Source organism: Oryctolagus cuniculus, chromosome 1, assembly GCF_051225735.1.
Source record: "Oryctolagus cuniculus isolate XC-2025 breed Fujian yellow rabbit chromosome 1, ASM5122573v1, whole genome shotgun sequence".
In the NCBI taxonomy this organism is placed as follows: domain Eukaryota; kingdom Metazoa; phylum Chordata; class Mammalia; order Lagomorpha; family Leporidae; genus Oryctolagus; species Oryctolagus cuniculus.
In genome coordinates this window covers 10874849-10887694 of record NC_142867.1, presented here as the reverse complement: position 1 = coordinate 10887694, position 12846 = coordinate 10874849, and the positions used below count along the sequence as shown (strand labels likewise).

The following is a 12846-nucleotide window of genomic DNA, read 5'->3' as shown; positions in this document are numbered from 1 at the left end:
CCTCCACCCCCAGCAAAAGTGCTGCAGCCTCTGCTCCACATGTGTCGTCTCGGACTAAGTTCCTGACTCACTGATAACATGTTCCATTGGAATCGCTGGAAGAGAAGATTTCCCTGCCTCCTGTTTTAAATCACAAGGTGGGGGAACATTCCCCAGTCAGAGTCAACATCCATCCTGTAACACTGTCAGGGGAAAGTCCCATGACCACTTCACAGGCAGCCTGTCCTAATGTACCCATAAATTTGTATCTGATGCCCATCAACCCTCACTTTCCTGACTGAAGCCTTCAGCAGGTTCTGGTTTACAACACTGAGTAAGGGAAGTACATGTTCCCCAGCCAGACATCATATCTGCTCCCATCAGGAATGGAGGTAAAGGAAGCACATCTTCTTCCCCTAACTGCCTGAACACCCCACTTTCCACGTCCTATCTACACTCATGTTTTTATGTTTTAATTCCATGGACTTCACCTAGCTGAGAGCCAAGAGACCTTGGCACTGTTGTTCATCCAGTCTTGATGAATCTGACAGCTGCATCAGGCCATGTCAGACCAGATTTCTCATTGTAATCTTCCTTTCTGACTTTTTAAACCTCCTCAGCTGAGGTTTGTTCAGCAAACTTGTTCAGAGTCATCTCATGTTAGATTGTATTAAAGAGTTCCCTTGGGTCTTTACAGCCGTCCAGTGTTTCACTAAACTCACTGACTTATGTTTAAAAAAAAAAAACATATATTTAGAATAAGCCAGATGGACTCGGTTTAGATGATGCCAATTGTGCTGGTGACATCAAAGCATCACAATCAGGAGCCAATGGAAACCGAACGACCACTTCCCTACAATAGACCTCATCAGGGGGTTGAACTTAGCACATCAATGTCACAGAGCAGCTTCTCCACAGCCTGTTTGTCTTGGTCATTATTGGCCTTGACACCCACATTGAGCACAGTTATGTGGTTCTCTATTTTTTCATGGACCAAGCCCAGGGAGAAGTCTTCCAAGGATATTTGTGCAGTCTCCAGAAGGAGTGTCCTGGGCCACACACACGTGAGTAATGTGTAGCCAGCAGCCTCTTTGCCCTTTGTTTGAGCTTCTGCAGAGAGCAATAACCACAGGATGGGGTAAACTGCTTTTGCTCCTCTGACCTTGCACTCCCTTCCTCATCCAGTGAACCACCTCCCCAGGGGTGGGATCCACCTCTAAATCCCAGTGGGACTCTGACTTCTGGTAACTGACTGCAGTAGAACAGGATGACCACGCAGCCACCCAGGAATCACAAATTCGCCATGCTCTGACTCTTTCTCCTCCCAAACCCTGGGCCTCTTAAGTCACGGAAATTCTAGTAGATCCCACTTCACTGACACCAACTCTGTGTAGACAACACCACACAACCCTCACTCAGTCTCAGACTCGGTTTCTCCCACAGCTCCCTCCCAACACAGCCCAAAGCTGTGGCCGGATATGTGGAAAATCTACCCACATTCCCAACAATCAGTTCTGAAGCCGCTGACACCAGCGGGGTGAACGTTCATTTAATTAGATTTGGTTCTGACCCTATCTTCCTGGAAAAAGCATAGGATCCCACAAATAGGGCCCAGTCCCCAGCACTGCCCCTACTTCAGAGCCAGGTGTAAGACTAATGGGCTTCCAATGAGGATTCCCAAAGCCCTGTCATCAGGCGTGGCTAATTTGCTGAGAGATTCATGGGATTCAGGGGAAAAGACTCTGCAGTACATTTTAAAGGCTAGAAATAGGTACCCACATGAGGGTGAGGGCTCGAGGGGCTCTGAGCCCATGGGCTCCAACCTGAGGGGTTGGGGTGGCCCATCCCAGCATATGGATAACTTCCTGTCTACCTTCATATGAACCCCCTCATGCCCAGTCGTCCAGAATCTCTGCAATCCCTGTGTTTGAGGGAGGTCTGTGGGGACCTCGCTTCAGGGCATGATTGCTTACACTGGGTAGGAACGCCAGCACGGACTCTTCAGCCTCCCTTCCACCAAGGAAGCTGCAGGAATCCTCTGGGATGTGAACCTACTATGGACAATCATATAGCAGAGAATTTCATTATGGCTGACAAAAGGCAAGGAGATTAGAGTTTCTGTGACCCACTATGGAGAACAGAATTCTAATTTCTATGCTTTAAGGAGAGAGTGATGAGCCAGGAACCAGGGACAGAAACCAAATGTATCTCCATATACAGAAATCCCATGTCTCACCAACATGAATCCATCTCCACAGGGAAGTTTGTCCTGCTCCCCAAACCACTGACTGCTCACATGCTCTGGGGTGGAAGATACAGCAATGGCAGCTGTTCTCAAAGTAACGGAACCATCTGTCACACTGGGATAAATCAGGGGACACTTATCTCCTGCAACATTGCATTAGTGCTGTGTTCTATGCACTTCCGACCAATTCTGTCAAAACACTGGGCTTGGAAAGTTGTACACAGACCCTTCTCATTCTGAAAGTTAAACCAATACAACAGCTGGTGGGCCCTCGGCAGTGCACTCCAACGGTGGGGTGTGGTGTTAGTGGTAAGCTACTCAACAAGCAACATCTGAGAACGTGACTCTGAGGGGACTGTCTTATCAGGAACTGTTCTGTTTGGGAGTGTGATAGCAGGTGGCATTTAGAGATTGATAAGAGCTATTATGGTCAGGATTGGCCACACATATATAAGCAGTGGCTCTTGTCTGCTGCTGCACACCTTCCACTAGTCCTGCCTTCTCCACTGACTTGGGAGCCAGGAGGAACCATGAAGTGGCTGCTGCTGCTCGGCCTGCTGGCACTCTCCGAGTGCATCGTACACAAGTGAGTCTGGGTATAGGCAGTGGGAAGAGCGGCTCCAAGGGGCAACTTCCTAGCCCTCTGCTCCCTCCCACATCCCATCTGTCTATCCCCATTCTCTTCCTCCCTCTCTTCCAACATCCTGAATATTCTTCTTGTTCCGCCCAAAAAGGAGGCCACACTGCAGTTGTGGTTAAAACCTAAGATGCTGAGTACAGCTGGGGTTTGGCTTCAGTCCCACCACTGTCCAACAGTTGCTTCCTTCTGTGCACTTTGGGTAACAGGTGGGAGACTCTCCCCTCCTCCTTCCTTCTCACCAGGACCAACTTCTGCATCTTTATAAGGCTTCTCTAGCATTCCCTGAGCAGGATCCTTGTCAATTACCCCTCCTCCCTTAACCATGCCTGCACCAATGCTCTGCCCCAGGGTCCCCCTGGTCAGAAAGAAGTCCTTGAGGAAGAACCTGATTGAGAAGGGCTTGCTGCAGGACTACCTGAAGACTCACACCCCCAACCTGGCCACCAAGTACTTCCCCAAAGAGACCTTCGCCTCAGTGTCCACTGAGAGCCTGGAGAACTACCTGGATGTGAGTGCGTGGGCAGGGGGAAGCGGCAGTCGCAAGGACTGAGCCAGGGGTAGAGAGAGTGACCGGGGGGCTTGGATGAAAGCCAGGGGCTGTGCCCTGATATCAGTAACATAGAGTCAGTCAGGAAAACTCAAAACTATCATTCTCATTTGCTTTTTACTCATTCATTCATTCTTTTTATACTGAGTGCCCTGTTATGTGTCAGATCTTATGCTGGGCCCAGGAAGACAATAATGAGCACAGTCTTGGTCAAGTAGGGGGACAGAGATGACCTCAGTGAGTCTCAGCACCCAGTGAGAAGGCAGTCTAGGATGAAGGCCACCAAGTGAAGGTGCCACTCAAAGAGTGAGTGGCTCCTACAGGGCAGGGAGACCTCATGAGAGCAGTGAAGAAAGAACAGGAGTTTCCAAGAGGAGAGAGTGACTTTTGGGGGAGCAGAGAGAGCTGCATTTTAGAAAGAAGAACAGACTGCATGAGAAATACGGAGAGGAAAGGATGGCGATGCCAAGTTAGACTGTGGGTCCATGAGTGGGGTAGACCACAGGGAGGCCAGGGGCCAAGAGAGTATGAACTCTAACTGCCACAGATTGATCTCAATCAATGACGTGGTACAATCTGAGTCCCAAGACCTCTCTGACTTTTATTTAGGACACAATGGTATGCCCTGGACTTCCATGTCTTGGACTTCCTGGACATGGTGTCTTCTGTGTGGATAGCACACAGCCAAGGGTACAAATACCCTTACCAGTAGTCAAGGGCTTCGGCTCTCAGATCCAACAAACCTGCTGCAAATGGGGGTTCTAATGCTTGCAGGCCTGGTGATCTTGGGCAATATTCACATTCTCTTAGCCTTGGTGTCCTGGTCTACAGAACAGACTCACTCAGAGCCACCATCCACTGGCGGCTGCAAGTCACTAACACCACAAACCTTTGGGAGTGCTTAGCATGGGGTCCGGCAGGCTCAGAAACAACAGCCCACTTATTCATCTCACAAATACTCACAAAGTACCTGCTCGGTGTTGGTAGCTTCCACATGCTGAGGTCAAAACAACAAGCAAGCCAAGGTCCTGGGGCTTACTGTCAAGAGAGGAAGAAAAACAAAGAATCATATGAGATGCATTCAAGTAAAGAGAGGGGACACAACACATAATTATTTAATTAATTGGGCCAAGGGGAAGAAGAAACATAGGTGAGGGGGCAAATTTGAATGAAGTGGTGAAGAAGGCTTCTTGGTAGAGGTGACATTTGACAAGAGCTCTGAATGATGAAGAATGAGGCAGCCACGGAAAGATCCAGTAAAAAATTTTCCTAGCACAAGAAATAGCCAGTGCAAAGGTGTTGGGGTGGGAAGGATCTTGTCATTGTGCAAGAATAGCACAAACACTAGGGCAACTGAAGCAAAGCTAGCAAGGGAGAAAGCGCTGACACTGAGGATAAAAATACAGACAGTTCCCTTTCTTCAAATCTGCTGTCTGCACTGAGGTTTAGGAACAAGAGATCTCCCTGGGTTCCCATGTTTAAGTGACTTGTGTGCCTCCTGATCAGCAAGTTAGTGAACAGGCACCTCTGACCTGACTGGCTGGCTGCCACCAGCTACACCCCATCCTCTGAGAAGGTGTGCTCTCCAGGAGGGCGAGACAGACACAGGCAGGACACCAGCTGAGAGAGGACAGCAGATCAGCCTTGGGTGTGAATGCCCTTAGTAGAGAACAGTCAGAGGCAACCAGAGAGCAGTCAGAAAAGACTTCAAGGGAGAGTAGAGACCAGGGCTGGGCTTTGAAGGAGCATGCACTGGAAGAGGAGGTGAGACAAGAGGAGGAGAAGATGGAGAGGCAGACTGAGAAGCAGGTCTCCAGCAAGGGTTAGATGGGGAAGTCCAGGTCTTTGAGATGTGCTGTCCTCAACCCCTGCAGGCCGAGTACTTTGGCACCATCAGCATCGGAACCCCACCTCAGGAATTCACTGTCATCTTTGACACTGGCTCCTCCAACCTGTGGGTGCCCTCCACTTATTGTTCCAGTCTTGCCTGTTGTGAGTACTTGGCACTGCCCTCCCCTTGTAGCCCAGCAACAGCTGGCACTGGGAACACTGACCACTCAGGGACTTCTCACAGCTCCCATTTCAGCCTCTGGGAGCACTCAGAAATTCACACAACAGTGTGCTCAGTGTTAGTGCTCTGAGGGCTAAAGGGATGAACAGACATGGTCAGATGGACTCAGGGAGCAGAAAGCTTGCAGGGGCCCAAAGTGAGACTTGGAGGAAGGACTGCAGGCTGGCCAGCCATGCTGAGAATACCAGTGACTTAAAGTCACGCTGGCATTCACTGAAGATGAGTGAGCACGTCATTAACACACACACACACACATGAGTCTTTACTGTGCTAATGAAGGAGACTTTGTCATTGGAATTGACCACAACGTTTCAAGCTGTATCCTCTCCCAGCATTTTGACCTGAGTTTTCATCAATGTGGGGTACCTGTGGAATTGTCCATGTCCCAGCTGGAGCCTTGGCTATGCAGGGGCCTGTGACCGTGCTCAGCACCACTGGCAGCCAGGCTGCTGTGCTCAGTGTTGCCCTGGGGGATCTTGGGAGGACTCAGAGAAGGCTGGGACTGACCGCCTGTGAGATGGTGCCAAGAGCCCAACAAGTCCAGGAGGGAACCAAGGTCTCTAGAACCAAAGCCCATCTCACAAGTCATTTTGTGGGAAAGGTTACCTTTCACCACCGGAGCCCCACCAGGGTAAAAAATACCATCCCAGTAAGAAAGCCCCAGCCCACAACCCTTGCCCACACTTTTGAGCTTGACTATGTCATTTCCTGCCTTTGCAGTCCTGCATAAGCGATTCAACCCTGATGACTCCTCCACCTTCCAGGCCACCAGCGAGACGCTCTCCATCACCTATGGCACCGGCAGCATGACAGGCATCCTGGGATATGACACTGTGAAAGTGAGCACCTGTGGTCTCTTCCCCTTAACACTGCCTGGCCCAGGGGCCAGCTAACGAAACTTAGGGGGCCACAGTGACTCTCCCAGCACAAGCTCATTCCAGCAGTATGGATCTCCAAGATCACACAAGCCTCCTAATGGGCAATGCAGGGTGTGATGTAGTAGAGCTGTCATACACACTTGGGGAGCTAAGCTGAATAGATGAAAGGAGAGTGGTGCCTGGAGCCCTCAGCCAACCTTAGTGCTGAATGTCAGGTAGGAAGCAGGGTGAAGGGAAGAAAAGGCTGAATTTCTCTGAGCGTCTCCTCGTCTTTTACCTCCCTCTAGTCACATGAGCTCCACAAATCCTGTGGGAGTGGGAGGTGACAAGGGCCCTAATGTGCTGGGGACTGCTTTGCATCTGCCCATCTGAAATAGGCAAATGCACAATGACCATCCATCCTACAGTACAATCTCACAGCAAGTCACACACTGTGGCCATCTGGACATCAACTACAAAGGATCTGTGCAGTGAGGAGCCACAGCACTCCTGGGGAAAGTCCCTCACCCTGCCTTCCAGCATGATGCCCCAGAATCTGAGTCCTCCAAGAAATTAAGTAAGATGGTTATGGGTCCAGCAGAGCTCCATGGACAGGCTCTCATGGTGGACATCATCTCTGTCCTCTCATACAGGTTGGAAACATTGAAGACACCAACCAGATCTTTGGCCTGAGCAAGACAGAGCCAGGCATCACCTTCTTGGTTGCTCCCTTCGATGGCATCCTGGGTCTGGCCTACCCCAGCATTTCTGCCTCTGATGCCACACCCGTCTTTGACAACATGTGGAACGAGGGCCTGGTGTCTGAGGACCTCTTCTCCGTCTACCTGAGCTCGTAAGTTGCCCAAGACGAGGCCTCCTCCACACTTATCATTTTCACCTGGACCAGCAAGCAACTTATCCAGGGCTGGGTGGGCTGCAGAAGATCTTAGAATGAGAATTTCAAGGCCAACATCAAGGTCTATAGAAGAGTTTTCTCATTCTTATTCTCTTATTCTCTCTCTCTCTCTCTCTCTCTCTCTCTCTCTCTCTCTCTCTCTCTCTCACAAACCATCTTGATTCATTATTATTTACCAGCATAAATTTTTGTCTCTTGAATTAATCAGCTGCAATGTCAATAATCAATTGTGGCCAGCGCCGCGGCTCAGTAGGTTAATCCTCCACCTTGCAGCGCCGGCACAACGGGTTCTAGTCCCGGTTGGGGCACCAAATTCTGTCCCGGTTGCCCCTCTTCCAGGCCAGCTCTCTGCTGTGGCCAAGGAGTGCAGTGGAGGATGGCCCAAGTGCTTGGGCCCTGCACCCAATGGGAGACCAGGAGAAGCACCTGGCTCCTACCTTCGGATAGGCGCAGTACACCGGTCAAAGCATGCCGGCCGCGGCGGCCATTGGAGGGTGAACCAACGGCAAAGGAAGACCTTTCTCTATGTCTCTCTCACTGTCCACTCTGCCTGTCAAAAAAAAAAAAATAATAATAGTAATCAATTGCTCTCCAGTACTGGTTCCCTCATCTATGGCCCTCAAAGGATGCCGTTTAGAGTGAAACCACATTAATGCAGTGACCAAGATTCATAGCAAAAAATGAAAAGAGTTAATTAGGGCTTAGGAAGAGATTTCAAAAATTTTGTGACAAATGAAATTCAAAGATACACTTAGGGAATGGGTGTTAGTTTCCATGGCTCAGTTACTGCTTTGGGTACCCGTATCCCATATAGAGTGCCTGGTTTGGGTCCTGATTCCCCTGCTTGCAATTCAGCTCCTTTATACTACACACCCTGGATAGGAATAGGTGTGATTCACGTACTTGGGTCCCAACACCCACATGGAATACCCAGATTGAGTTCTGGGTTCCAGACTTACACCTAGGCTAACTCATGCTGTTATGGACATTTGGAGACTGAAGAAGTAATGGAAGATCCCTGTCTATCTTTCCCTATTGCCCTGCCTTTCAAATATTAAAAAAAAAAATGCTTTGGTACAAATACTTTTAAACCCATGCATAATATTTTTATATGACACTGATTTTCCATGAACATTTTGTGGACTCCTTGGATATGCAGATTCCAAAACTTTTGGCACCAATATAAATTCTTTTAATATTATTTTTCTAGAAACTTTTTGATGTACTTTCGTATATCTTAAACAATTAAATTATAAAATAATGCAAATAAGTTTCTTTATTACTTATCAAAATGTAGGGTCAAATAATGAATGGAGAATAAACCAGGTGGGTTTTGGCTAAGTAGACTTTTATGCAAGAAGAGTCAAGGCTGTCACCAATTTTACTCTATCCCTCACGTCCTCCTCATGACACCGTTGGTCATCAGTCATGGTTTCCTTCAGATGTTAACAATTCTGCTAGATGTTGATTGTACTCACACACATACACCAAAGACGGGTGGGTTAAAGTGAGTGGGGCTGTGTTTCATAAATGGCCAGTTGGTGACCAATTTCTCATTACCTTCTATAATTGCATCTCTACCACCCTGAAATGGCAGAGATTTAGGAAATGGATTTGCAATAACAAAGACCCCCAACATAAGGCTCTTTTATCCTTTGTGCCCCTAGGCCACTCAGTATTCAGGTTTCTCTTGATCCTCACCTGCTCAAATGAGAACTAAAGTATCTCTTGTGAGCCACTGCATCTCCCCATTGAGATGAAGGTCACTCAGCTCAGCACCATAGGCATTTTAGTTCAGAGTATTTTTGGGGCTGTCCATGGCACTCTTTAGGATATTTAGCAGATCCCTGACATGACCCCTTGGAGCTCAGTAGCACCACCAACATCCAGACAATAAGAACTGTCTCCAGATATTGAAAATACTTACACTGGCTGAGAACAAGGGAACTACACCATTGAGTCCTTAGGAACCAAATCTGTCCACTGTTCACTTCTCTTGTGGTCCCCATGGCAACCATAATGAGTATCTGGGTATATACAGCACATTTGGGAACTCAAAAATTCCAGGCTCTACTTTTGGCTGCCACTCCCCTCTGTGTGACCTTGAGCAAACTGCCTTACTTCTTGACCCTCAGAGATTTTGTAAAGTGGAAATAATAATAATACTGAACACTGCCTAGACCTGGTATAACTTTAAGAGTACTCATGTCTGTCACACATTCAGCACAGCTCCTGGCACTGATGAGTAAGCCATCCAGTGTAGCTCTGAGACTGTACATAGCAGATATGCAACGTATGCATGAGAGAATGCGTGTCTTCTCCCCTATACCTTCCACAGCAATGGCGAGAAGGGCAGCATGGTGATGTTTGGTGGCATTGATTCTTCTTACTACACTGGAAGCCTGAACTGGGTGCCTGTTTCTCATGAGGGCTACTGGCAGATCACCATGGACAGGTGAGACTATCTCTGCTGCACAGAGTCCTGCCCTGAGTCCCAATCCTATTTCTTTACATTCTCATAGGTGAATCGCTGTTGTGTTATGCCTACAACAGCCAGCATAGGAGAAAGTGGGAAATTGGCCAAGCCAGAAAAAGCCCAGGAAAGGTGCCTCATTAGAAGAGGAGAATAGAAGGGCTGTCTAGGGGCCCAACTCCTCTATAAGTAAAATCAGCCACTTCCTTGTGGTCCAGGAAACAGGTCCACCTCCCAGAAACCCCAGGGATGACTATAAAACCCACATATTCACACCTCTCAACATTTAGGGGAACTGGGAATCATCACACAACCTTGCTGTCTAGGAAGAATCACTGGAGTCTTAAGATTAGGAATAAATGACTTAAAAATTGGCTCAAGCCATATATGTCCAGGCCCTGTTGTAACCTGACTTCTCAGGGGGGTCAGTCTCTGAGGAGGGTCCATCCAGGGTTACAGGAGAAATTCTTATGGACTCAGATAACCCTTCCTTGATCTCACCCTCAGCATCACCATCAATGGAGAGACCATCGCTTGTGCAGATAGCTGCCAGGCCGTCGTTGACACCGGCACCTCTCTGCTGGCTGGCCCCACCAGTGCCATCTCCAAAATCCAGAGCTACATTGGAGCTTCCAAGAACCTCTTGGGCGAGGCAAGTCCAGCCTCAAATGTTCTGTTCTAGACTCAAGTGGTGGGAGTCCCATGCAGAAGGCATGAACCCCTTGTAATCCTGCCACCCTTACACCTTCTAGAATATCATCAGCTGCTCTGCCATAGACTCCCTGCCTGACATTGTCTTCACCATCAACAATGTCCAGTACCCTCTGCCTGCCAGTGCCTACATCCTGAAGGTAAGGGACACTGGGCCAGTCTCAGGGTGGGCCCACACAGCAGGTGGCCAAAAACTGACATCTGCAGAAGGAAAAGCACACTTCACTCAACTGAAGCCAAAGGCAGACTGACACCTGCTCCGTACAGCCTGCAGACAGAATGAGTGTAACCACAAGCAATGCATAAATGAGCGTATGGGTGAAAACCCCTAAGGGGAAAATGGGGCAAATGATGATGGCATGAAAAGAGGACTCTGTCCATTTGGACTCCTAGGTATGACCCCTGAGTCCCAATGTCCAGTTCATTATTTCTGATCAAGGTGCAAACTTTACTGTCCTGTTTCCTCATGTAAAACCAGAGATGTCCCTCTCAGAGCATGGTTAAGGTAAACATGTGAAAGTGACCACATCTTTAGTCCAATGAGCCACAGGAGCACTCCTTGCCTTCTTCTGTACTACCAGGTGCAAAACCAGTTTTTCCCAGTGAGCTGACTTTCCTCAGCGTGAAGTACTCACACTGGCTCTCCCCAGGCTAGTCTAATGTGCAGCCCAGGCTGCACCCAGTAACCCAGGGAAAAAGAATCAATGCCTACCAGGTGTACCACTGGCTGGGATGAGAATCCTGAGAAGTGGTTTCATTCAGGGTTTCCGAACATCCTTCACAGAGCTGACTGCTCCCTAAATACCAGTGCTGAGGCCAGGGTTTGTGTGTCTGTCAAAGGTACCAGACATTCTTTGGCAATCTGTCACACAAAGATGCAGTGGCCATTTTCTGCATGAACACCCCAGGTCTGCAACAACCACATCCCTGTATACTGAGTCAGGAAGCCCGTGCTTCCATTTACCTTGCTGGCAGGTCGGGGAGAACTTGACGTGTACTGCCCAGCCCTGTCACCCTGACACTCTGTCCCATCTCCTGTGCTGCTCTCTGTCCCGCAGGAAGATGACGACTGCCTCAGTGGCTTCGACGGCATGAACCTCGACACCTCCTACGGCGAGCTCTGGATCCTGGGTGACGTCTTCATCCGCCAGTACTTCACCGTCTTCGACCGGGCCAACAATCAGGTCGGCCTGGCTGCCGCAGCTTAAACCTGCAGCTTTGAAACCACTTCCAGAGATCTGGCCTCAGTCCTGCACCCCTTAGATGGACAGAATTCCCCTGACTTCTTCCTGAAACAATCACCTTCTAATAGAAGTAGATGCTTGATCCTGTTCCCGTCACTCTAACAGTTTAGAATAAAAACAACTGATGAAAATGTGTGTGTGGCTGCTTCTCCTTACCAGTATGTCTCCTCCCATTGCTGGGGCCAGAACACCAGGCAAACAAACAGAAATGACCATGTCCACTTGCACAGCACTGAACACTGACATTTCATAACAGCACCAGGACGTCAAATGCACACCAGCAGGTCCTGCTACGAACACCACAAACAGACCAGAAACACTGGGCTCATTGTCTCCAAATAGAGGAGGAAACCTAGGCCAGTAGTTGAGGGAGTCAAAATCTAACTTCTCCCATAGCCAAAAAGACATAATAAGGAAAGGGGGAACGTTAAGGGGAGAGCTATGATGGTGGTGTTTCCAAGCAGGCAGGAGGAATCCATGCTGTTAGACCTGCAGAGGAATGCTGACACTCAAGACCTTCCAGACTACACTTTGCGATGAGTTGACAACTGAGAACTTAAAGACTGAGTATTAGACCAAAAATTGATCCATTTCACATTGTGGTAGGCATTTTGTGCAGTAGTGAAGATATCTCTAAAGGACACCTACATTCCACCCACATCAGAGTGCCTGGATTAAAATTCAGCTGGGCTTCCAGCTCCAACTTCCTGTTAATGCCCCTCTGGTAGGCAGTAGGTGGTCGTTCTAGTGCCTGGATTCCTGCCATTCATGTGGGAGACTGCGCTGGAGTTCTGGTCTCCTTGTTTCGGCCCAGCCTCAGCTTTTGCCTCATTTGAAAAATGAACCAGCAGATGGAAGATCTTGTGTGTGTGTGTCTCTATCAGTCTGTCTGTCTCTCTCACTTTCTCTAAATGTCTTTTCATTAAAAATTGAAGAAAGAAGGAAGGAAAATAGTAAAAAGAAGGACAGAAGAAAAGAAGGGGAGGGGCTGGCGCTGTGGCGCAGCAGGTAAAAGCCCTGGCTTACAGTGCCAGCATCCCATATTGGCACCAGTTCAAGTCCTGGCTGCTCCACTTTGAATCCAGCTCTCTGCTAATGGGCCTAGGAAAGCAGAAGATGGCCCAAGTCCTTGGACTCCTGCACCCACGTGGGAGATTCAGAAC

At 48.7% G+C, this 12846-nt stretch overlaps 1 protein-coding gene across 1 annotated transcript; it reads left to right on the top strand.

Moving 5' to 3' along the window:
- Positions 1-327: 327 nt before the first annotated feature.
- On the top strand, positions 328-11808 carry LOC100328619 (pepsinogen II-1; the record flags this gene model as incomplete). Its single annotated transcript, NM_001171078.1, is given in 10 exon segments — positions 328-349; positions 2719-2810; positions 3213-3372; positions 5286-5403; positions 6203-6321; positions 6993-7192; positions 9594-9710; positions 10236-10380; positions 10481-10579; positions 11498-11808. Coding segments are annotated over 9 exon segments (1164 nt in total). The 3' UTR covers positions 11648-11808.
- Positions 11809-12846: the final 1038 nt, after the last annotated feature.